Genomic DNA, 22,018 nt, shown 5'->3' on the forward strand with positions numbered 1-22,018 from the left:
AAATAGAAACATTTGATTATTTTAACGATCAACGAGTGACAATTTGTCGTGTAAATCATCCACAAAAAAAAAAATACAATATTGAAAAAATCAATATATTCATCGCTCAGCTCAGAATCTAAAAAAAATGTTTATAAGAGTACCTAACTAGGATTTTTTTCTTTTCCTCTCGATATTTCACTCTCAAGAATTTGAAATATTTCAAAGTTCTATCAACTTGTATACATCGTATAGGTAATCTGTCTTATGGGCTTTTATTATGTATTAGGTATAAGTTATAACTTATAACCATGAAGACTAGAACAAAGAAACCAAACTCGTAACGGCCGCTCGCATGAAAAATCGTACCGAAATTATTAGTCGCACGATTAAACGGACTATAAGTAGCGCTGCGTAAGATAAGGTTGCTACTTTAACCCGTGTAACATAGGGATTATTCATGTTTTTTGCATTTTTTTTAAATATCTGCATTATGTCGAACAATGACCCATTATACATTTTATAGCTCGTAAAATTACACATTCATACATCATACATGTACAATGTACGTATGTGTATATTTCATTAATTTTTTTTATTATTATTATTTGAACAATCCTATTATTATACAGTCAATCCTTTTTTTCTTATCAATATTTTTCACTAACAGATTAACATCTTGTACCCTGTGCACTGTGGTTTATTACTCAAATACTTAATACTCTCTAGTAGCCTATGCCTATACCTATGTATAGTCTCTCACAGATGTCGGGAACTGAATAACAAGTCTGACACCTTCTTACTTCTATGCAGAGTACACATGAAATATACACATAGGCACATTTATGAATGCGTTATTTTACGAGCTATATAATTTGTAATGGGTCATGGTCCGAAATAATGCATATATTTTACAAAAAACATGAATATTATTCATTGAATAATCCCTTACTACGCAACCTAGTAGCAACCTTAGCTTACGCAGCGCCACCTATTAGTCGTTTAATCGTGCGACTCATTCGATACGTTTTTTTATGCGGGCGGCCGTACGAGTTTGGTCTCCTTATTTTAATCTTCATGATATACACGATGTAGACTTAGAGAAGATATATCTTCTCTACATTGTGGGTATATGAATCTTATACATATTAAAGTATAAGGCCTTTGAATTTATTTGTGCCGTTGTTAACCAAAATTCGACCGACCCCATAACCATCCGATTGGCCATTGATATTAAACAAAGTTTAATGGATTGGCCACACTGACACAACGACATCGGCCCACCGCGGCGGCTTCCACACGTAATCAAAAACATAACCTTTAAAATATAATATATATTTTCTAATGTTGTCCAAGTCTATTCGTTCGAGCTAATCGAACTTTCTGTCTAGAATTCTTCGTACCTTTTGAGTTTTCCAAAACTTATTCGTTTCATCATCTTGATTTTGTTCAGTTAACTCGATAGCTACCGATTCGTCTGACATGGCTAAAAAAAAAGATTCCGAGAAACACGAAGACGGCCAAAGAGGAAAATACAATAAAGACGATGCCGACGCCAATGAATTAGAAAATTTCGTCGACGACGTAACTGATGAAGGTAAGACAGAAAATAATTGGAATTCGACTGAGTTTTCACTCATTTGTGTGACGTTGTCAATTTTAGAGTTGCTCGGTGACGTTCTGCAGAAAAGACCCAAAGTATCTGATGGCGTAGACACCGTTATTATAGTTGACGGAGTTCCCCAAGTCAACCCTGAACGCTTTGAAAAACTTAAAGTAGTTATTACCAAAATATTCGCCCAATTTGGTAAAATTCTCAACGATTACTATCCTAAATCAGAGAACGGTCACACTAAAGGGTAAGTACTTTTAATATTACACTGGGTGTTTGTATTTATTTTTTTTTATAAAATCATTGTTTACTTTTATTAGCTATATATTTATCGAATATGAAAAACACGAAAGCGCATTAGAAGCTGTTACACAAGCTAATAATTACAAGCTAGACAAACAGCATACTTTTTTAATAAACTTATTTTCTGACTACAAAAAGTGAGTTATATTATTAGCTTTGTTTTGTATAATGATTGATATTATTATTATTATTATTAAGATACAATGACATTCCTGAAAAATGGGAAGCTCCTACTCTACAGCCATTCCCAGAAAGGCCTAATCTGCAATATTTCTTAAGCGAACCTGATGCATTTGATCAATATTATGTTTATAACATAAACAGTCATATTGAAGTTTGGTTGAATAGCAATCCACAACCAACAAAATTAGTTGAACGTGAAGTAAGTGCAATTTTCAGATTATGTTTACTTTATTAATAATATTATTTTTTTATTTAAGAAATGGACTGAATCTCTAATTATGTGGTCACCTCTTGGAACATACTTGGCAACATTACACAAGCAAGGTGTTGTGCTTTGGGGAGGACCAAACTTCACTAATGTTTTGAAGCTTTCTCATCGCAACGTTCAATTTGTTGATTTTTCTCCTTGTGAACAGTAAGTCATTTGTGTGTGTGCCTATCAATATTGTATTTTTTATTAGTTTCATTCTTATTTTTTTAGATATTTAGTGGCTTATGCTCCATTAGATAATGGTGAACAAAAGTTAACCATTTTTGATATTCGTACCGGCGCCGAAAAGCGATCTTTTATTTCAGATGCTCCAATGGTTGGTAATGTATTAAGGTGGTCAAAGGATGACAAATATTTTGCTCGGATTGGGCATAATACTTTAAGTGTATATGAAACTCCAGTAAGTATTTAAAAAGTAGCAAAAATATTTAGTTTACAAATCGTATTCAATGTTATTTGTTTTTAGTCTTTTGGTTTGTTGGATAAAAAAAGTATAACGGTTAATGGTATTCGAGATTTTAGTTGGTCTCCAAGGGATAATGTACTTGCTTATTGGGTTGCTGAAGATAAAGATGTACCGGCTCGAGTAGTTCTGTTAGAAATACCAAGGTTAGTATAACTTACTATATATTTATATATATATATATATCACTATCTTCATATGAATAAAAAAATTCTTAACTTATTATTACATATTAATTTTAAAATATTGGTTTTTAGCCGCAAAGAAATTCGAGCAAACAATTTATTTAATGTAGCAGACTGTAAAATCCATTGGCAAAAAGCTGGTGACTACTTATGTGTTAAAGTTGACCGTTATGCTAAAATCAAACGTGAAAAAGGAGATGTAAAATACAGTGTAAGAATTTATCTAGTCTTTTATTTTTCATAATTTAAAAGTATCAATATCGTTTTGTACAATAAGCTTAATTTATTTTTGTAGGGCATGTATTTCAATTTTGAAATATTTCATATGAGAGAGAAAAATATACCTGTAGACAGTGTTGAAATTAAAGAACCAATTCATGCATTTGCTTGGGAACCAATTGGTTCAAAGTTTGCAATTATTCATGGTGAACCTAGCAATAATAGTGTAAGCTTTTATAATGTAAAATCTGGCCAAGCTCCAGTATTATTGAGTAAGTTAAACATATAGCAACATTACAAGATTAGTTTTAAAAATTAACACATATCACATTTGATTTTTCATTAAAATATAAAAGAAAGTTTCAAATGCTCATAAGTCATAAATAACGTTGAACTCGCACTTCAGGTAGTTCAGTTGAACTATTTTAAAATTATATAAGTGGATGGGTAAAAATATAAAATAATATAGTATTAAAAATTGCTGAGTATCTACTATAATATTATTAAATACAAGAATTTCATTAATTAATTTTTTTTTTTGTTTATAACTGCTTACTAAAAAAAAGAAAGCTCAGAAGGGTGGTTAATTGGAATGGCTGGTTGAGTCAATCAAATTATTTTAATTGCCCATTTTAAATTAATTTAGTACCACTGATACACATACATATAAATGCAATAATTATGCTAAGCATATATTACTTTTACTGTTCTAAATTAAATTTATTAAAAAGATATTAATTAATTATATTCATATTAATCAATTGTTAATTTGTGTATTATTTTCTTATAGAAAAGTTGGACAAACATTTCTGTAGTCATTTGTTTTGGTCACCTGCTGGACAATATATTGTTATTGCTGAAATTCGGGATTCTGGTGCTTTGGAATTTGTTGACACTGCAGACTTCACCACTATGTGTTCTACAGAGCATTATAAAGCAACCGATATTGAATGGGATCCAACTGGAAGATTTGTTGCTACTGGTGTTAGTTCATGGAAAACTAAGGTATATATAATTAAATATAATTTAAATACATTTTTCACTTAACAATTAAGTGCTCGAAGGTGTGCCCTCACCCCCTATACTAAGGAATGACATCCCTCTATTTATTTTGTCTAAAATAATGCATCTCTCCTAAGACTTGTGTTTGAAAATGTAGTACATTTTAACATTTTTATATTTTTAAAATTATTTCATTTAAAATTTAAATTATATTATTGTACTGAGATTATATCTTTATCTAAGAAAACATTTTACAGTGAGAATAATTGTTTAATATTAATACAATTTACTATTTAGGCTCGGCTTATTGTGTTGTTTAGTATAGGCCGTTTTGCAATCATATTATCAACAGCCTTGTTTAGAGCCAATGATATAATATTATTACTAAAGATATTCTAACCAAAGTCGATTGGTGTTTAAAATGTAAAAATATATGTTTTTACAAATAAAATATCACAAAACAATAGTACAATATTAATGATATTAAGCAGGGGCATAACTATATACTCAAATATCTAAACGTAATTTTTAACAATATTTTGTTTATAACTAATAAGTGGATTTGTATGGTATATCATGTGCGTACGAGTTAATTAATTGCAAAATTTAGACCATAGATAGGACACTGATTAATGACCATAATAAATTGCCACAGAAATTAAATTCAAAGTTGTTATTATGACAACATTGAAATATGTATACTTTTGATAATGATTATGGCAATTTAACTAATCTCAAATAGTCAAATCTCTACAGAAGAAGATTAAAAATAAAATAAATCAGTTTGCTAGTAAATTTAAAAATAATATGTTATTTATTTGTATAATTTTAAAGATTAAACACGATAAAAATGGATCTAGGACAATTGGTCCCCGCAAAAAAATGTCGTATGCGGACAATTGGTCCCCGTCATAATTTTATACTTGAACAACTAGTCCCCGGCGTAAAAGTAAAAAGTTAAATTCAAAATTTAATTAAAATTTATGTAAATCTCGAAAGCCTAAACAAATAATTTAAAAGATTGTTTTTTGAAAAGTTATTATCAAAACTATTGCAAATAGACATAATGTTTTTTTTCTTTTTCGCTTACAGGTTTCGACGATATCTATTATTTATTATTATGTTCATTTTTATTTATTTTTTATACAAATAACTATTACCTATTATATTTTAATAGTATTATATTATTGAAAAAACATCTTTAAGAACGTTTATTGATTGGTAAAAAAATACTTTGTATTTACTATTTTACTTTTACGCCAGGGACTAATTGTCCGAGTATAAAATTATGACGGGTACCAATTGTCCGCGTACGACATTTTTTTTGCAGGGACCAAATGTCCGCATACCGATAAAAATATATTATATTGTTTTTATGTTTGAACAAATTGTATTGAACTAGTATTATTTATAAGAACTTTAAAAAAAATATTTTAGTAAATGTAAAGAATGTTATGACTTATGATGAAATATAGAAATCTGAATTGTTAGGTATCACTCCACTTATTTTAAGTCATTTCAAAAACTGCTTACCATTGTATCAAATATTAATTTAATTTCTAGTCAAGTTTAATGTCAATTAACTGTTAAGTGTTTCTATTTCATAATTCCACTAATATATACAATACAATTTCATAAATTTTACCTGTAATAATTTTTATATAATTATTAACACTGAGTTTTAATTAAAATAATGCTGGTTCAAATTAATTGAATGTCATTTTTAGGTCTTAAATTCCCAAAATATACTATCTAAAAATGTCTCACAATTAATGATAACTTAATATAATGCTATATTATTAACTGTCAAATTACTTTAGTTTAGATACTTTTAGAAGAGTTTATTCTTAATGCTTTTTATAAAATATAACATTTTAAATTTAATTTAGACCAGTTGTCTTCAACCGGTGGGTTGTGACCCATTTTTGGGTCACGTAAACTTTCAAATTAGGTAACTATAAATCTTCTTTTTAAAATAAAAATTAAGTTAATAGATGAAATAATCAAAAATACAGTTTATAGAATTCATATTCTATAATATAAGGATATTAAATCACAATATAAGTTAGTACTACTACAAAGCATTAATCAATTTTTAGTTTTTTTACAAAGCTTATGTGGGTTGCAAAAAATGTAGGCCTAATTTAGTGGATTGCGGGTTCAAAAATATTGAAGAAGACCACTGATTTAGACAATACTGCATTTATTTATTTGTGATGTAATATTTTTTAGGGAGATACAGGTTATTGGATATGGTCATTCCAAGGAAGAATATTGAATAGATTCAATACAAATACCTATTGTCACATGCAATGGAGACCAAGGCCCCCTACTCTGTTGAGCGCTAAACAACAAAAGGATACCAAAAAGAGTTTGAAAAAATACACATCTCAGTTTGAGACGAAGGACAAAATGCGAATGACCAAAGCCTCTAAAGTAAAATTTTCTTAAATTTATTATAAAGCAAATGTATTTGATTTAAATTTTTTATAGGAAGTCATTGATAAACGTCGAAAATTGATTAAAGAATTTGAAGAATACCGCAGCAAACGTTTAGATGATTGGAATAAACAAAAGGCTGAAAGAATGGCTATTAGAAGTCGTAAGTGAATTTTTTTTTCCCACAAGAAACATGGCATTAACATATTGCAGGGATGGACAACTAACAGCCCGCAACCTTTTTAATCTGGCCTGTGCTATATTTTAAAATTGCTTTATCTTTGGCTTGCTAGATTTTAAATTTCTAAAAATTGGCCCTCTAGTAACTTGAGGAGTCCCTGACATATTGGAATGATTTTAGCGTTAGGTTTATCACATTTTGGAAATTGTATTCAATAAGAATCCTAAATAATAAATTTCACCATGTATAAAACACTTTTCATAACATATTGATAAAATACATGTTTTATTACTTCCAACTATTTTGTTTCAGATATTGATACTGATGAACTAGATTCAGATGATAAGAACGTGCAAGTAGAAAAAGTTGAATTTTTGGTTAAAGAAGAAGTAACTATAATTGATTAAGCATTTTGAATATTATTGATGTAAACCAAATATTTGAATTGTCTTTTTTTTGTATTTGTATAAACAATAAATACAATTTTGTCTTGAAACTATAACGCCATTTAATATGGCCAACATAGCTCTCCTTCATATTCTTATTTTTATTTTCAACATTATATTATGTAAACTAGAATTCAATTTAAATTTCAAATACAGAAGAAAAATAAATATATATCTAATAGGGTTTGATTTAATAATTTTAAAAATTATCTGTAATCAGTAATCACAAATACAATTTTACATGTTAATTGTTTTATTTATTTCATAAGTACATGTTCAAACATTTTTTTTTATAATACTACATGCGTGTATTATATAATATACATAAATTTATTTATAAATAAATATCACAATTGCCAACTAGGTAAAATTATTACACAGTGATCACATTTGTTAATATTAATTATTGAGTAATAACAATGACAACAAAAATATTATTACTAAGTGAGATTAATAGAAAATAAAAATGATTAAATCAGTTAGTTATAATATAAAATTAGCAATTAATTTATTAATTACAATATCCCAACTGTTACATAAATTATTTTTAAAGCAATCGACTTATTATTTTATCATGGTTTATACAAGATTAGTTAGCAAAAAGAAAAAAACCGTGAGAACAATACTCTTTTAATAGCTATGTTAGTTTGATATAGGAAATTATAAATTGTATGCTAGAAAAAAAAGCATCACTTATAAAGAGATGTACATCAAATAAAAAAAAATAAAACTAATATTATATTATTATTAAAATAGCATAGTATAGTATATACCCTCATAAGCAACCTAAGAACTATTATTTATTTATTTCGTACACTGTTTTTTGTTATACATAGTACATTGATAATAACAAACTGTTAATACTTCATAGAATTGGATGTAATGCTGAAAGATTTCAGTATTAATTAATGGTATTACCAGCTAGTTAATCTACATTCTACATTAATGATTTTTGTATCCAAAATGATATAGTTAATGACACAACAATACGGGAAGACTAGTTAACTGTAAAAATATTAATAATAAATAGTATTATTTTTAAATAAAATGAGAACATGGTTAAATCAATATTAGAACCATCTTGAGGAGATATTGCTTGGGACCATTTTCTATAAAAATATTGGTTGGTACATTTTTATAAATTCAGTATACATGGAGAAATAATATGGTTACTCTAACGATGGGAATCTCAAAATAAATAAATAGAGAACATAATTATGGAATCATATTATTGACAAATTGATAAATGTAGATTGTAGATATAAGACATACAAAAGGAAAGAGAAATTGATTTCTGCATAATACAGTATTTTATTTTAAAGATAACCGTTCAGTATTTAACTAATAGATAATAGTATACTATTAATATCTAGTATATATTTTATTTAAATATTTAATTAATAATATATTTCATTATTAATTCTAATCAATTAATTGACTAAACTTTATTGACTTTTAACATTCTTTTTTAACAATTAACTTCAAAAAGCTTATCATCTATTGTTAATGATTTCCTTGGTTCATGTTTGTCTTAACTTTTAAGGAAATAATTAAAATTAAAATTAACTATATAATTAATTTAGATTTATTATACAGAAAATTAATTTTCCTTATAATGTATCATAATTATCAGCTCTAGGACATCATGCTTATTAAGGAAAATTATTCAATTTTATATGGATAAATAAATAAACAGTAAGCAACTTAAAAAATTAAGTACTTTCTAGAGTTTAATTATGAATATTTAGTCTTAAATTAGAATTTTTCAGATCATTAATCACAGAAAACAATGATGATAACTCAATCTAAAAAAGTAATTGAAAACAAAATTTGAACATATTTTTTTATTCTTAAGACTGACAAGTCTATTAATTGTTTATAATACTGATTTTAAAAATTAATTTTATATAATAATCACATACGTATTCATTAGTATACATTTAATTTAGTGATCTTTTCTATTATCTCTAATTATTAATACTGTCTTTCAAAATACATTCAAAAATATTATACTCGACATTGTGCAATAATACTTATAAAGCTAAATTATTTTACTTATGTCAAGATAAATAGAAAATTGTATTGATTTATCTACAATAATGAAGTAACAATTTAACTTACATTTTTTAAGTTTCTAAATCCTAATAATACATAACCAGTCATATCATCCTTAAATACAAATTTGAAATCAGACCTTTTAAAACCTAATAATAATAAACTGTTCTCTCAAGTCTCGAATGAGATAACAAATTATGAAATAACTTTATAAAACAAAAATAATTCTGAATAAAATGTTGATAATTTTCCTAAGTATACATGTCTCCAATATATTTGTATAACAAGTATGTCATTAAGTTACATTCATACAGACAATATTAAGAACAAAATCTATTGAATGTAAAAGATAATTATTTACAAATGACCGAGGATTATATTTTTATTTTTGGTAGGTATTATCGATTTAGATTTAATTTAAAAAAACAATTGTAATTTACACCAACGTTTCAATTGGCTGATTATTTTCAAGAAAAATGTTATGTCCAGAGTAGAAAATAAGTTTTCTGGAACAATGTTCTCATTGATAATGTAATTATTTCCATCATACACCTCCACAATTAAGATATATTTGCAAGATCATTTAATAGAATAATTAAGGACGATAATATTATCACTTTTAGTAGATTCCTTGGACATGCTAACTATTGCTTCTTCATATGACGGTGGTGGTAGGTCACTCCCCTCTTCGCTGGGGTTGCCAATCAACTGTTCATAAGACGGGGGCAAGGTAAGTTCACTCACAGTGCGTATTGGTAACGAATACTGTTGTTGAGTGTCCGTCAACTGCCCCTGTTGAGATCGTATGTCCTGAAGCACATAAAAATAAAATAAAACTGGCAATCAATAACAAATGACAAAAGTTCTTACCTCTATCTGCTGGCGGATGACCATGTCAATAATGCGGCGCCTACGTAAGTACAATACATTCCTGATACCAATCATAACGGCTGAACAGATGCATAGCGGTCCAACCATCCACATATGGCCCAAGTTGGCAAAGACAGTGTCATCAAATGCTCCGAACGAGAACACCGATATAATGGAGCCCAATGTGAATAGGAACACGGATATCAAAAAATACGAATATGTGACACAGTCACAGGAGCTGCACGACCGACCCATGTCCTCGGTTAAATGGACACGCTCCCACATATAGTAGGCTTCCATTTCAAATGCATTTCCACACCTCCGATGTGTGTGAAAGGAACAGATGCAAACTGTGAAGACTGGAGACCACGATAATTTTTATTGATCAGCTAACGTCACTATAGCGAGAGATCATGATTTATGTTTACGTATTCTTCTAATATCGTTACTCGTTTGTGTAGTGTATACTGTATATTATCTAGTATTTATTGTGTCCGTATTGTAACTTGTAAGTATTACTGTTGTAATAATATTGTTGGCTGTTGACTTTTTCGTTCTCACCTCTGTGATTAAAGCACAGAATATTGAAGCGATTACTGATTACACACCTTCGTCTGTTATCAATTTCAATTGTTATTGTCTTTTATCATCATACATGACGACGACCACGGATATAGATACTAGTATCTATATCCGTGACGACGACGACAAGACGGATCGAAACTACCTACGAAGATATGATAATTCGATTCATTGCGATTGCGTACCGACACTCCGACACTGAAGAATGAAATATATGTACGGCCGTTGGGAGCGCTAAACATCATACTAATATCATGACTAATATAGTAATATTAAATATACTATAATATAGTATATTCTACCCATAGTTCATACCCTGCACGGCTGCACGTAACCCGGCGCCCATGATTTTATTAATTAATTAATTAATTATTATTGCATAAGGCTAAAGGCACGACTGCATAAGTAAAGTACTCAATACTCAAATATACGAATATTCATATAAACAATTTTCCGTTTTCATTTTAGAGTTGAGTGTTCACAGTTTACACAGTACACTACGTCTGCACAGTGAGTAAAAGTTAGTATTGTCGTCTATCATGGGCATTGGTCAGTAATCAGTACATATTATACACTAGTGGCTAGTCATTAAGTTAAAATACTTATTACCAAATATTAATAGAAATAATAATTGTTTACTGGATCTAAAGTTGTCTAGTTCAAGTATTTGAATACTTAGATTATCCAGAGTTTTGCAAACATTTGACATTTCCCCATGGATGAAAAAGAATCTGATGAAACTCTTAAAAGCTCCTCATCGTCTCTGGTCAACACCAAGGTTCAAAGTGTCATACCAAAAAACAGGTAGATAATTACTAGACACTGTATATGGTACACAGGGGTGTTCCCATAGGGTATACTACATATACGCCGTATACTCTCAAGATTTTTTTTCAATATTATGGGTAACTGCGTATGCCCATAAATCCATAATACATGCGTATTTGATGATATAGTATACTCTCAAAAAAATTCATGGGAACACCACTGATGGTACACATAACCTAACAACTTACATACCTATTATGGGTTGTGTTTGAACATTAAATATATTTTTTCTCAGGTCAGAAGTTTTGAAATGGAATGGCTGGGGATATAGAGACTCAAAGTTTAAAGTTACTGACCAGGGAATGATTCGGTTTACTGGCAATAGGTAAATACTGTTTTAGTTAACAATTTGTTTTATGTTGAATGTCTATCATCCTTCAACCAATTGCAATACAAAACATTTGTAAAATTAATGATGAATTTTGTTTATCAGATATTCAATTGGTGAAACAGATTTGCCTTTTTTTACTCAATGGGTTCAACAAATATTAAATATTGACCTAACTCTAAGGAATGTCCCTAGAGAGAAGTTCAGTTCCACAGAGATTCCACTTTCCCGCGTATCTATCAGTTAGTATCGGTTATTCAATGGAATAGTTTTTATTTATAGTTTATTACAAAATAAAGTTTAATAATTTTTCAGGTTTTTTAAAAATCTTAAAGGAAATGAAAATTGACCATACAACAGATGGGCAAGCTAGACTTTTACGGTCCCACGGACAAACGCTTTATGATATTTATACTCTCAGATATGGTAAATGTTTTCCACGCATTTGTGATTTAGTTGTCTGGCCTGGTAAGTATTTAATTTTGAATTACTTTCTAATAATTGTTTTGTTGTAAAAATAATGGTTTTTTATTTAAGCAAATCACAATGAAGTGATAAGCATAGTTGAGTTAGTCAATGTACATAATATTGTACTTGTTCCGTTTGGTGGCGGAACTAATGTATCTGGAGCAGTATCTTGTCCTGTTAATGAAAATAGATGTATAGTCAGTGTAGACACTTCACAAATGGTAGTTGTACTAGTGTTTAGTATATTACAATATTATATTCAATAAAATTAAAATGGTTTTTTTTAGAATCGTTTATTGTGGTTGGATGAATCAAACTTACTCGTGTGCTTTGAAGCTGGAGTCATTGGTCAAGATTTAGAACGTGAACTAAACAAACGAGGCTATACATGTGGACATGAACCTGACTCTTATGAGTTTTCTAGGTATTCATTGAAATAAAAAAAAAAAAAAAAAAAAACGAGTGTAGCCTTTGTAGCAATCATTAAAGTAGTAAGTTTCCTTTAATTGTATTTACTATTTATTAAGTATTACAATTGTTTGTTTAGTTTAGTCATGATTTGTGTGCAGCGTTTAAAATTATTGATATATTTTATTTTTTACTATTGAAACTTGCATGTGTTTATTATAGCCGAATTTTTAGTATTATTTTACTAAAAGAAACTTATAAAAAATATTCAATAATGTATATTATACAAAACTCAGTTTAGGCGGTTGGGTTGCGACTAGAGCATCGGGCATGAAGAAAAATGTGTATGGCAACATTGAAGATTTAGTAATTGATGCTAAAATGGTTACTTGCAAAGGAGTGGTAGAAAAAAACAGTAAGGTCCCAAGAATGTCAAGTGGACCTGATTTTCAACAAATTGTCTTAGGGTCAGAAGGTTTGTTATATGATAATTTTTAATCAACATTATTTTAGATTGATCACTGTTTTTATATTGTAGGTACATTAGGCATAATTACAGAAGTGACCTTAAAAATTCGACCACTTCCAGATTGTCGAGTTTATGATTCTGTAGTTTTTCCTGACTTTGAATCAGGAGTAAAATGTATGAGAGAAGTAGCCAAACAAGTATGTTTTAAATAAAATCACATTTAAATAACTATATAAAATAATTATTTTAAAATCTGTAGAGATGTCAACCTGTATCCATACGATTAATGGATAACACGCAGTTCAGATTTGGTCAGGCATTACGTTCTGTTGAAAATACATTTGGAAACTTTTTAGACACTTTTAAGAAAACTTACTTGACTCGTGTTTGTGGTTTTCGTTTAGAGTCTATATGTGTTATGACACTCCTTTTTGAAGGTGATTTTTTGATCTATTTTGCCTTTCAATAGTATTTTTTATATACAACCGGTGCTATTCAATTGTAAATGTTTTACCTTTTGAATAATGCAATTGCAAATGATTATCATTAGATAAAAGAAATAATATTTTATACCTAAAATTCAAATAATTGAGAACAACTTTAAGATACATCAATTTTTTTATTGTTATATAGTATTAGACTATAAAGTGTATTGTAAAATTTCCATAAAACTTACAACTGTTAATTTTATAGTTCATATTTAATAATTGTTGTTGAAGAAAACCCATACACAAAATGCAACAATATAAAATTAATTTAAGACAACAAATAACATAAACCATAGCAGTTTTTTATTGAATTAAGTATCTTCACAATGATTTATTTCCACAAATAGCTTTAACAGATTTTAAATAATAAGAATATTATGACTAATGAGATAACTAAAAATAACTTACAAATGGCAATCATCACTTATGAAAAAAAATATAATGTATAAAATAAAGTATTATAACTACTAACTAAAATTATTAATGAATCATTAATATTTTATTACATCAACTAAATTTTTAAACTAATTATCATTAAATCTTATTTTTTAATGATACTTATGTTGAATTTTTATTACTAACTTCAATTAAAAATAATCTACTACCACTCACAAATTTATCACTAAGTGTGAATGTGTTAAACTAATAAGTTATTATGACTATTTTGTGATTAGTAACAAATAATTATGGCAATGTTGCATGATAATTAATCGGCAAAAAATGTTTGCAATTGGTTATTTGAAAAAGTGTTGCAATGAGAATCATTTTGTGTTCTACCCATTTACAACTTACTATTAATATAAAGCAATTTTGTTTTAGGCAAAAGATCTAAAGTAGTTTCGCATAGAAATTGCATCGCTAAAATAGCTATGTCCTTTGGTGGTATAACAGCAGGAGAGAGAAATGGAGAACGCGGTTACATGTTGACTTTTGTTATAGCTTATATACGTGTAAGATAAATGTTTTTTGATATTTTTATTATGTTAATAAGTTATAATAAAGATAATATTTAGGATCTCGCGTTAGAATACAGAGTTGTAGCTGAATCGTTTGAAACATCAGTATCCTGGGATAAAACTCTTAGTTTATGCGATAATGTCAAAAAAACTGTAACAAATGAGTGCAATAGTAAGTGAATTATGTAATTGTTATTTTATCGATACTGATCTCCCATATGGGATAAAAAATTTTTTTTTGTCTTTTAGAACTTAATATCAAGTATTATTTAATTAGCTGTAGAATAACACAGACATATGACTCTGGTTGTTGTGTTTATTTTTATTTTGGATTTAATTGGACTGGACTAGATGATCCAGTATCAACTTACCATCATATTGAAACCATAGCCCGGGACAGTATTATGGCTTCTGGAGGTTCTATATCTCACCATCATGGCGTGGGTAAACTACGAACACATTGGTATGAGAAACACGTGTCTAAAACGGTTCTATCACTTTACAGTGCATCTAAAAAGATGCTAGACCCAAATAATGTATTTGCTAATGGTAATCTTATTAGTTTTCCTCTGTCCAAAATATGAACATCGATTTAAAATCTAGTCATATTTTAGTGTAAGTCTACAACAAATAAAAAATTTGTATTCATGATATAGTTGTTATTTCTCATAACTATGGAACAGATTTAAATGCAAATTGCATTTTTTTCTAAATGTCCAAAAAAAATTGCTTTCCATACACAAAGTGCATTTCATAATACAGTGGAATCTCCATTACCCGGGGTAATGGCAGGGAGGGGTCACACGGATAAATGAAAACCACGGTTAATCGAGACTTTATAATGATGTAATTCTTTATTTTATTATAATTATAAATACATACATACAATTTTATAATAAAGCAATTTTGAAATTTTTTATTTAATTATAATTAGAAATATATACAATAATGTTATACATCTACATTCTACAGTCCATACTTATTTTTAAAAATTTTCGAAAGAGTGAGCATGGTTAATTGCGAACACGGATAATCAAGGTTCTACTGTATATCAAGAAATTAAAAAATGTAACTTTTATTATGCATTTTTTAGGTTTTTAAGTCATTTTTATATGGATAAAATTTGATAAAAATTAAGTAGCACCTGATTATACAATCTTATTATAAGACATAAGGTAAAAATATAGCGAATGTATCTATCTAAATTATATATTTAATTTTTGGAAATAACTTTTAAAGTAAAAAAAAAGATAGGAGAACTAGAAGATAATGAAAATGATGCGAATAATGAATACCATTGATTATAAATACAAAATACTAATAATATATAATTAATTTTAATACCTAAAAATAAAACTTATAATATAGGTAATTAAAAAAAATATCTGTTATGAGTGTATTAAATCTTATTTTTAAAGCATTTTTCTTGTATTTTACAGCATTTAAATCTGTTCCCTACTTATAACATTATAATGTTTAATTTATTTGAAATTGTTTCATGAAAAATATATGATTAATATTAGATTAGAATATTATCAACAACTTCAGTGTAAGTATATTTTGCTTTTTAAATAAATAATTATATATTTATTAATAAAAATTCTTCTATGAATATTAAATTTAAATTATTGATGATTGTTTGTATTTATAAAACATACAATATAATTTTCAAATGAAAGAACTATTTTTGTAATAGATGATTTTACTTTAAAATTACTTTCTAAAAAAAGTGATTTCAAAAATCAAAAATGATTTTACATGAATAGATTTATCTATGTTGTGAGTTGGTTTGAATTAACCTAACTTGACCTAAGGCTAACTTTGTAGTTTTTATAAGGATAAATACTATAAAAGAGTCAAAACCATTTTGAAATTACATTATATAAAATGTCAATTTAAATACTGGGTAAAAATGAAAAATCTATTTATTTTTTGTATTTACCTTTTGAATTATAAATGTTTTGTTAATTTTGTCTAATTCTTAATATTATGTACTTGGAGTTAATTACTTTTGATACCTCTTAGTTCTTAGTAACAACTAGATCAAATTCTGTACTAAAACCCCCACTCTCTAGGACGAAGATTTAAACATTTGTATGCTTAAAAATGCAATGATAAATTAAAATTTAAAAAGTGAAAATTATAGGCAACTGTCAGTAGTATAACCAAGAGAGATGAGAAGGTACAGTCAGGGTCAGGGTGAGCCGCTGTGCTACTGTACATTTTTACAGTGGGCCAGTACAAAATAACCTGACATGTATTGTATTGTTGAAATAAAATTATTACAATATTTTTATTTATATAGTATTTTTATAATACAGATATAATCTAATCTACCCATTAACCATTAAAATAAAAGTTAGTCTATCGTATTTATGACAAATTTAAAGTTTAATATAATTATTGACATTAATTCATGAAAAATATTTACTGAAATGTTTGATATTTATTAACTCAACAATTCAAAATACCTATGCACAGCCCAATTTTTCTACTACGGTACCGTAAATAATTGGGTCTTTATTGTAAATTAGTATTTATAATAATTTTAATATAAATTCTAACGTTTAATTTTTTACAAAAGGTACCAAAAATATTGATTACATAGCTTTTTTTGCTGTTACACACTAGTTACCCTAAAATAAGTTTATCTACACTAATTTTCTGCAGTTTAATACAAAAATAAACATTTCTTTAAAAAGTATGTATGAATAATGAAATACAATTTAAATTATTCATTTTGATCTTATGAAATAATATACACATAGATTACTACACAAAATTATGTAGTAAGAAACCAAATTATTTATATACCAATATTGTATATAATATGGTAATTGGAGTCTCACGACTTATTTTTTTCCTAATTTAAAAATAATGTAAATATATTGTGTTTTTTTTCCGGACCCAGGACCATGGTACTCGCTACTCACTGACCCCCTTTTATGGGGCCTTGTCAATGCACTATAAACTTAAAATATGTTCTTTAAACCTGGAAATGTCAAAATGTGCAGAAATATGCACTAAAAGTTTTTGAGTGATCACAAACGTAAAATGTATTGTGTATTATAGTTAAATGCCTAAGTATAATATGATAAATTGACCAGGTTAACCAGAAAATGTATGCAAATGCATGAAAGTCCTGAGTCTAGTCGTTATAAGTTAGCGAAACCACATACAACACACTATACTCTACACTCTACAGGTAGGTACCGGATACCACTCTTCAACTCTTGTAAAAGATACTTTTAAAAAGTATTCAAGTATAGATACAAATACTTAAATACGTATTTGAATACTTGGAAAAAAAAAGTATTTATAGATACTTTCTTTTAATTTTTTTGTCTAATGTGTAATTATTATAATATGTCATTCATCTATGGTCTATTCCAGTAAAGGTATTTCCAATTTCATTAAGAAATCTACGGACTATCATCCAATTAAATGGATAGTTTATGGCATTTACTTTTAGGCTTTTAAAAAATAAAAAAATAAAATAATAACATTCATCAATACACAACAATATAAACGCAATACCTATGGCTATAACATATTTAATATTTACCATGTAAAATAACATATTACCACGTAATGCCAATCAGGCACGGTGCCAAGGTGGGGCTCTAGCCCCCCCCCCACTGAAAAATATGTGTGATATAATAAAGTCATAAAATATTATATATATAAATTATAATAATTAAATTAATGAAGTTTGAACAAATAACATTTAAGGTCTTTTTATTATGGATTAACTTACTAAAATTTCAATAAAATGTGTTTTGAAATTTGTAAAATAGGTAAGAAAAAAAATCTTATTTTTTTATTATTACCTTTATTGAGTACTAATTACTGGATGAAAATAAACAAACAAATGTATCCCAAATCATTGCATTAAAGTTGAGACAAATAAATTCATCTGTTCATTACTAAACACAATTACTTTAATTTATATTTATGAAATGTAAGTAAAATCATAATCATTCATTCACAAAGGTGTGTTGTGTACTTGTGTGTAATATTAAAGTAATAAAATAATTATCATTTTTGTACATCATTGTTAATATAGACTATAGTTGTTGAAGGTCTGTGATTAAAAATTTTCTTACATAAGGTACATAAAAAATATTTAACATACTTCTTAAAACATTTTTAATTATTCAAAAGTTTGTACTATATAGCTAATAGCTATATTATGTTATGTATATGTTATATGATACTAAAATATTTATATTTTATTTAAATAACCTCATTGATTGCTGAAAAAACCTTAGCCCATGTAAAAAAAAGTATTTGCCCCACTCTGCCCCCTATGGGTGGATAGGCCATTTTTAGCCTACTGGGAAATTTTAAAAAGAGCTCCATTACCGAAATACGAAGGAGGGCCAACCGGGAAATGCCCATCCGCCTATGCTGCCCCCTTGGAAAAAAATTCTAGTGCCGTGCTTGATGCCAACCAAAAAACCAGGCTTCAACTGATAGCGAGAGTTCGCATTCGCTATTCAGTATTCCAATTATATTTAGAAATCTCTGTGTGTATCACGATTCACGATTTAAAATAGGTTCTACTAACCTCTACTATCTTAAATCGTGGTATGTATAAAATTCAGTTTCTATAAAAACGAGCCGTTCACAACAGCATCTTTTTATCGTTTTATCCGTAATTAAATAAAGATATTTATTATTTATTGACTTGTTTTTTTGTAAAATTATTTTTTTTAAATTTCATTATTATTAAAAATTGAATCATGGTCAAAATGTTCTTTTTTCCATATTTATTCAAGAACAAATGAGACAATTGCACTGGGCCCACTCAAAATAAATACATATTATATAAATAATTTTACTTGGATATTTTGGCGGGTTATAAAGTATAATGGTTTTTTTCCGAAAACGACAGCCTTAACGCTGAAATCAAATTTGACTTAAGACATTAAACTTAAAAACATTTAATATAAGTGTAATAATTTGAGCTAGAGGCTTCTAGGAGAGTGCATGTTTTTCAGTGGCGGCTCGTGCATATGTGCGACATATTTTAGTACATAGTATATTAAAAATTAAATATATTTTTAATTATTATTAAAATTATTTTCATAATTTATTAGAATATCGTTACGAACTCGCGATGTTATTATACGGGTATATAGATAGGCCTATGAATGCAACGCTGCAGCTTGTGCGACATTTTGAATCGTACATAAAGATATCGGTTTTCCGTACAAACTATAGGTATAATATTAATATACGAGTAATAATAGTATTATCACGATGGCGCGGCGACTATATAAGACTATAAGAGCTTATGATCTGCGGGGAATTTTGTCGCTCAAATCGGACGGCAACGACGCGCGACGTGTTTAATTTTGTATTATTATTTTATCATTTTAATTTTTTGTGTGATGTATTATAGTTCTTAAATTTTTTCATCGTACTCCTGTGCTAAACTACTACCAGCCGCCACTGATGTTTTTCAATAATCATTAAAGTATAATAGATCTATGGTGCGACACTGCGACGTATTTTAATTTTTATCGATTCAATAACTCAATTTATTGGACCAATATAGTTTTGTGTAACCGGTCACTTTTTAATTAAGCAGTTTTACCCAACCTGGGGGGCGTGTAAACATTACTGGGAAGGAGCAAGCTGTCATTAGGAAGTACAATTTTATTTATTAAATTATTTTTATTTTAAGCAGGGAAAAAATAAAAAAGGTGATCATTTTTTCAATTTATAGGAGGGAGGCGCGAAATTTTTGAAAACTTACGTAGGAAAGAAGAGGTTGGGAACCAGCATAGGCGCAACTAGGATCAATTTTTTTTTGGGGGGGGGAGGTTAGAATTTTAAAAGTTACACAGACCTGCAGGGGCTTCGATTCCGCAGTCCCGCACCCCTATAACTAATGAACCGAATGACTATTAACAAAACAATACACATTTAAATTCACATAATATTTAAATTTTTAACATTAAATTAATACTAATTTTCTATCAGTTACAGAAAAATTTTCAATTATTGTTTTTGTGTCTAAAGTATTTGTTATGTCCCTTTCTATATTTAATAAAGATAAATTAGAAAATCGTTCTTGCTTCATTGTAGTTCTCTGCCACGTTTTTAATCGCCGCATTTATGAAAACGAACGTTCACAAGTCACTGAGCTAATAGGTATTGTAAAAGCAACCTGTAGCAATTTATATAAATTTGGGTAGGCGTCTTCAGCACAAAATAGATCTATTCTGAATCTTCAGTAACAACCTTTTTAATATTATTAATATCGAAATTTTCTTTAATTTTAACAAGGCAATTTTTAGCTACAAGCATCTCTGATTTCAAAATATCTACTGATATATTATTTTGTTTATGGAATGTGCAACATTGATAATATCTGAAATAATAATAATATTTGGGGATCAAGACCCCCCCAAGTCTCCACCTAATTACGTCTATGGGAACCAGTAACCACATAGTGCACGTACACAGTGTACTAAGTGTTCATATTAAACTTATTGTTTGGGATAAAAGTGGACTAAATTAACTGAAGAATAATTCATTGCGGTAAACTAAATTAACTAACATATAGTTAATTTGAACTATTTACTTTTTGATTTGTCTATAAAATACTATCTTAAATCATGGCAATTGGCAATCATGTTGCTAACTAATGAACTATTCTCTCAAACGAACTAAAATAACGTACCTATTATTAGTAATATATAACCATTGAACTATATACATAATAACATATAACATAATATAGTTTAATCGTAGACCTTATAATACTTATAGTATAATATTAGTGTTCAATATTTACGTAATAAATGTTCATATAAATAGTAAAAATAGGAAGGTAAACTGTTACGTTTACATAATATTACACATTTACACAATACTAGAATTGAAATGTGATTTTACTATTTAATATATTATATATATACCTATACAATTGATCACTTAAAAAGAACCTTTCTAGTTTCTTTCGTCACCAAACAATGATGTATAGGTAAATAAAATCTAAATTTTAATTGTTAATTATTATTGTTAAACTTTAATTTAGATTAATAGGTATTGTTTACTACAATGATTTTATTCTTTTAAGTTTATGATTTTTATAAAATAAAACATATTTTATTTCATTTTTATAAGAGTATTAACATTTCTTTTAATTTTAAATTTATTTGTAATTCAATAAGTTTTTGAAATATTTGTAAGATATGATAGATTATTACTATAGGTTTCTTTTAGTAAATATATAAGCTATAACACTATAACAGTATAACATAGGTATA

At 27.8% G+C, this 22,018-nt stretch overlaps 3 protein-coding genes across 9 annotated transcripts; 2 read left to right on the top strand and 1 right to left on the bottom strand.

Moving 5' to 3' along the window:
• The first annotated feature begins 1,302 nt into the window (after nucleotides 1-1,302).
• LOC132918657 (eukaryotic translation initiation factor 3 subunit B) lies at nucleotides 1,303-7,333 on the top strand. Its single transcript, XM_060980046.1, has 13 exons — nucleotides 1,303-1,576; nucleotides 1,643-1,838; nucleotides 1,912-2,031; nucleotides 2,093-2,276; nucleotides 2,335-2,492; nucleotides 2,559-2,748; nucleotides 2,815-2,957; nucleotides 3,069-3,207; nucleotides 3,292-3,487; nucleotides 4,006-4,220; nucleotides 6,450-6,653; nucleotides 6,711-6,819; nucleotides 7,150-7,333. The coding sequence occupies exons 1-13, from the start codon at nucleotides 1,462-1,464 to the stop codon at nucleotides 7,242-7,244; spliced, it is 2,064 nt and encodes a 687-aa protein (XP_060836029.1). The 5' UTR covers nucleotides 1,303-1,461; the 3' UTR covers nucleotides 7,245-7,333.
• LOC132918659 (uncharacterized) lies at nucleotides 7,283-10,824 on the bottom strand. The gene is made up of 2 exons (XM_060980055.1): nucleotides 10,209-10,824; nucleotides 7,283-10,148 (listed from the first exon to the last, which is right to left on the bottom strand). The coding sequence occupies exons 1-2, from the start codon at nucleotides 10,506-10,508 to the stop codon at nucleotides 9,918-9,920; spliced, it is 531 nt and encodes a 176-aa protein (XP_060836038.1). The 5' UTR covers nucleotides 10,509-10,824; the 3' UTR covers nucleotides 7,283-9,917.
• Nucleotides 10,825-11,023: 199 nt separating this feature from the next.
• On the top strand, nucleotides 11,024-15,386 carry LOC132918658 (alkyldihydroxyacetonephosphate synthase). 7 transcript variants are annotated; one of them, XM_060980053.1, is made up of 14 exons: nucleotides 11,024-11,200; nucleotides 11,259-11,310; nucleotides 11,441-11,594; nucleotides 11,854-11,943; nucleotides 12,052-12,188; nucleotides 12,262-12,414; nucleotides 12,484-12,635; nucleotides 12,702-12,838; nucleotides 13,119-13,297; nucleotides 13,361-13,488; nucleotides 13,551-13,728; nucleotides 14,599-14,729; nucleotides 14,793-14,907; nucleotides 14,985-15,386. In XM_060980053.1, exons 3-14 carry the CDS (start codon nucleotides 11,506-11,508, stop codon nucleotides 15,317-15,319), a joined length of 1,824 nt encoding a protein of 607 aa, XP_060836036.1. In that variant the 5' UTR covers nucleotides 11,024-11,200; nucleotides 11,259-11,310; nucleotides 11,441-11,505; the 3' UTR covers nucleotides 15,320-15,386. The 7 variants fall into 7 exon arrangements, with proteins under 7 accessions (XP_060836036.1, XP_060836037.1, XP_060836030.1 ...); XM_060980054.1 differs by having other exon boundaries at nucleotides 11,470-11,594; XM_060980047.1 differs by having other exon boundaries at nucleotides 11,024-11,195; nucleotides 11,259-11,339.
• Nucleotides 15,387-22,018: the final 6,632 nt, after the last annotated feature.

The sequence above is a fragment of the Rhopalosiphum padi genome, chromosome 1 (assembly GCF_020882245.1).
Source record: "Rhopalosiphum padi isolate XX-2018 chromosome 1, ASM2088224v1, whole genome shotgun sequence".
Taxonomy (NCBI): Eukaryota; Metazoa; Arthropoda; class Insecta; order Hemiptera; family Aphididae; genus Rhopalosiphum; species Rhopalosiphum padi.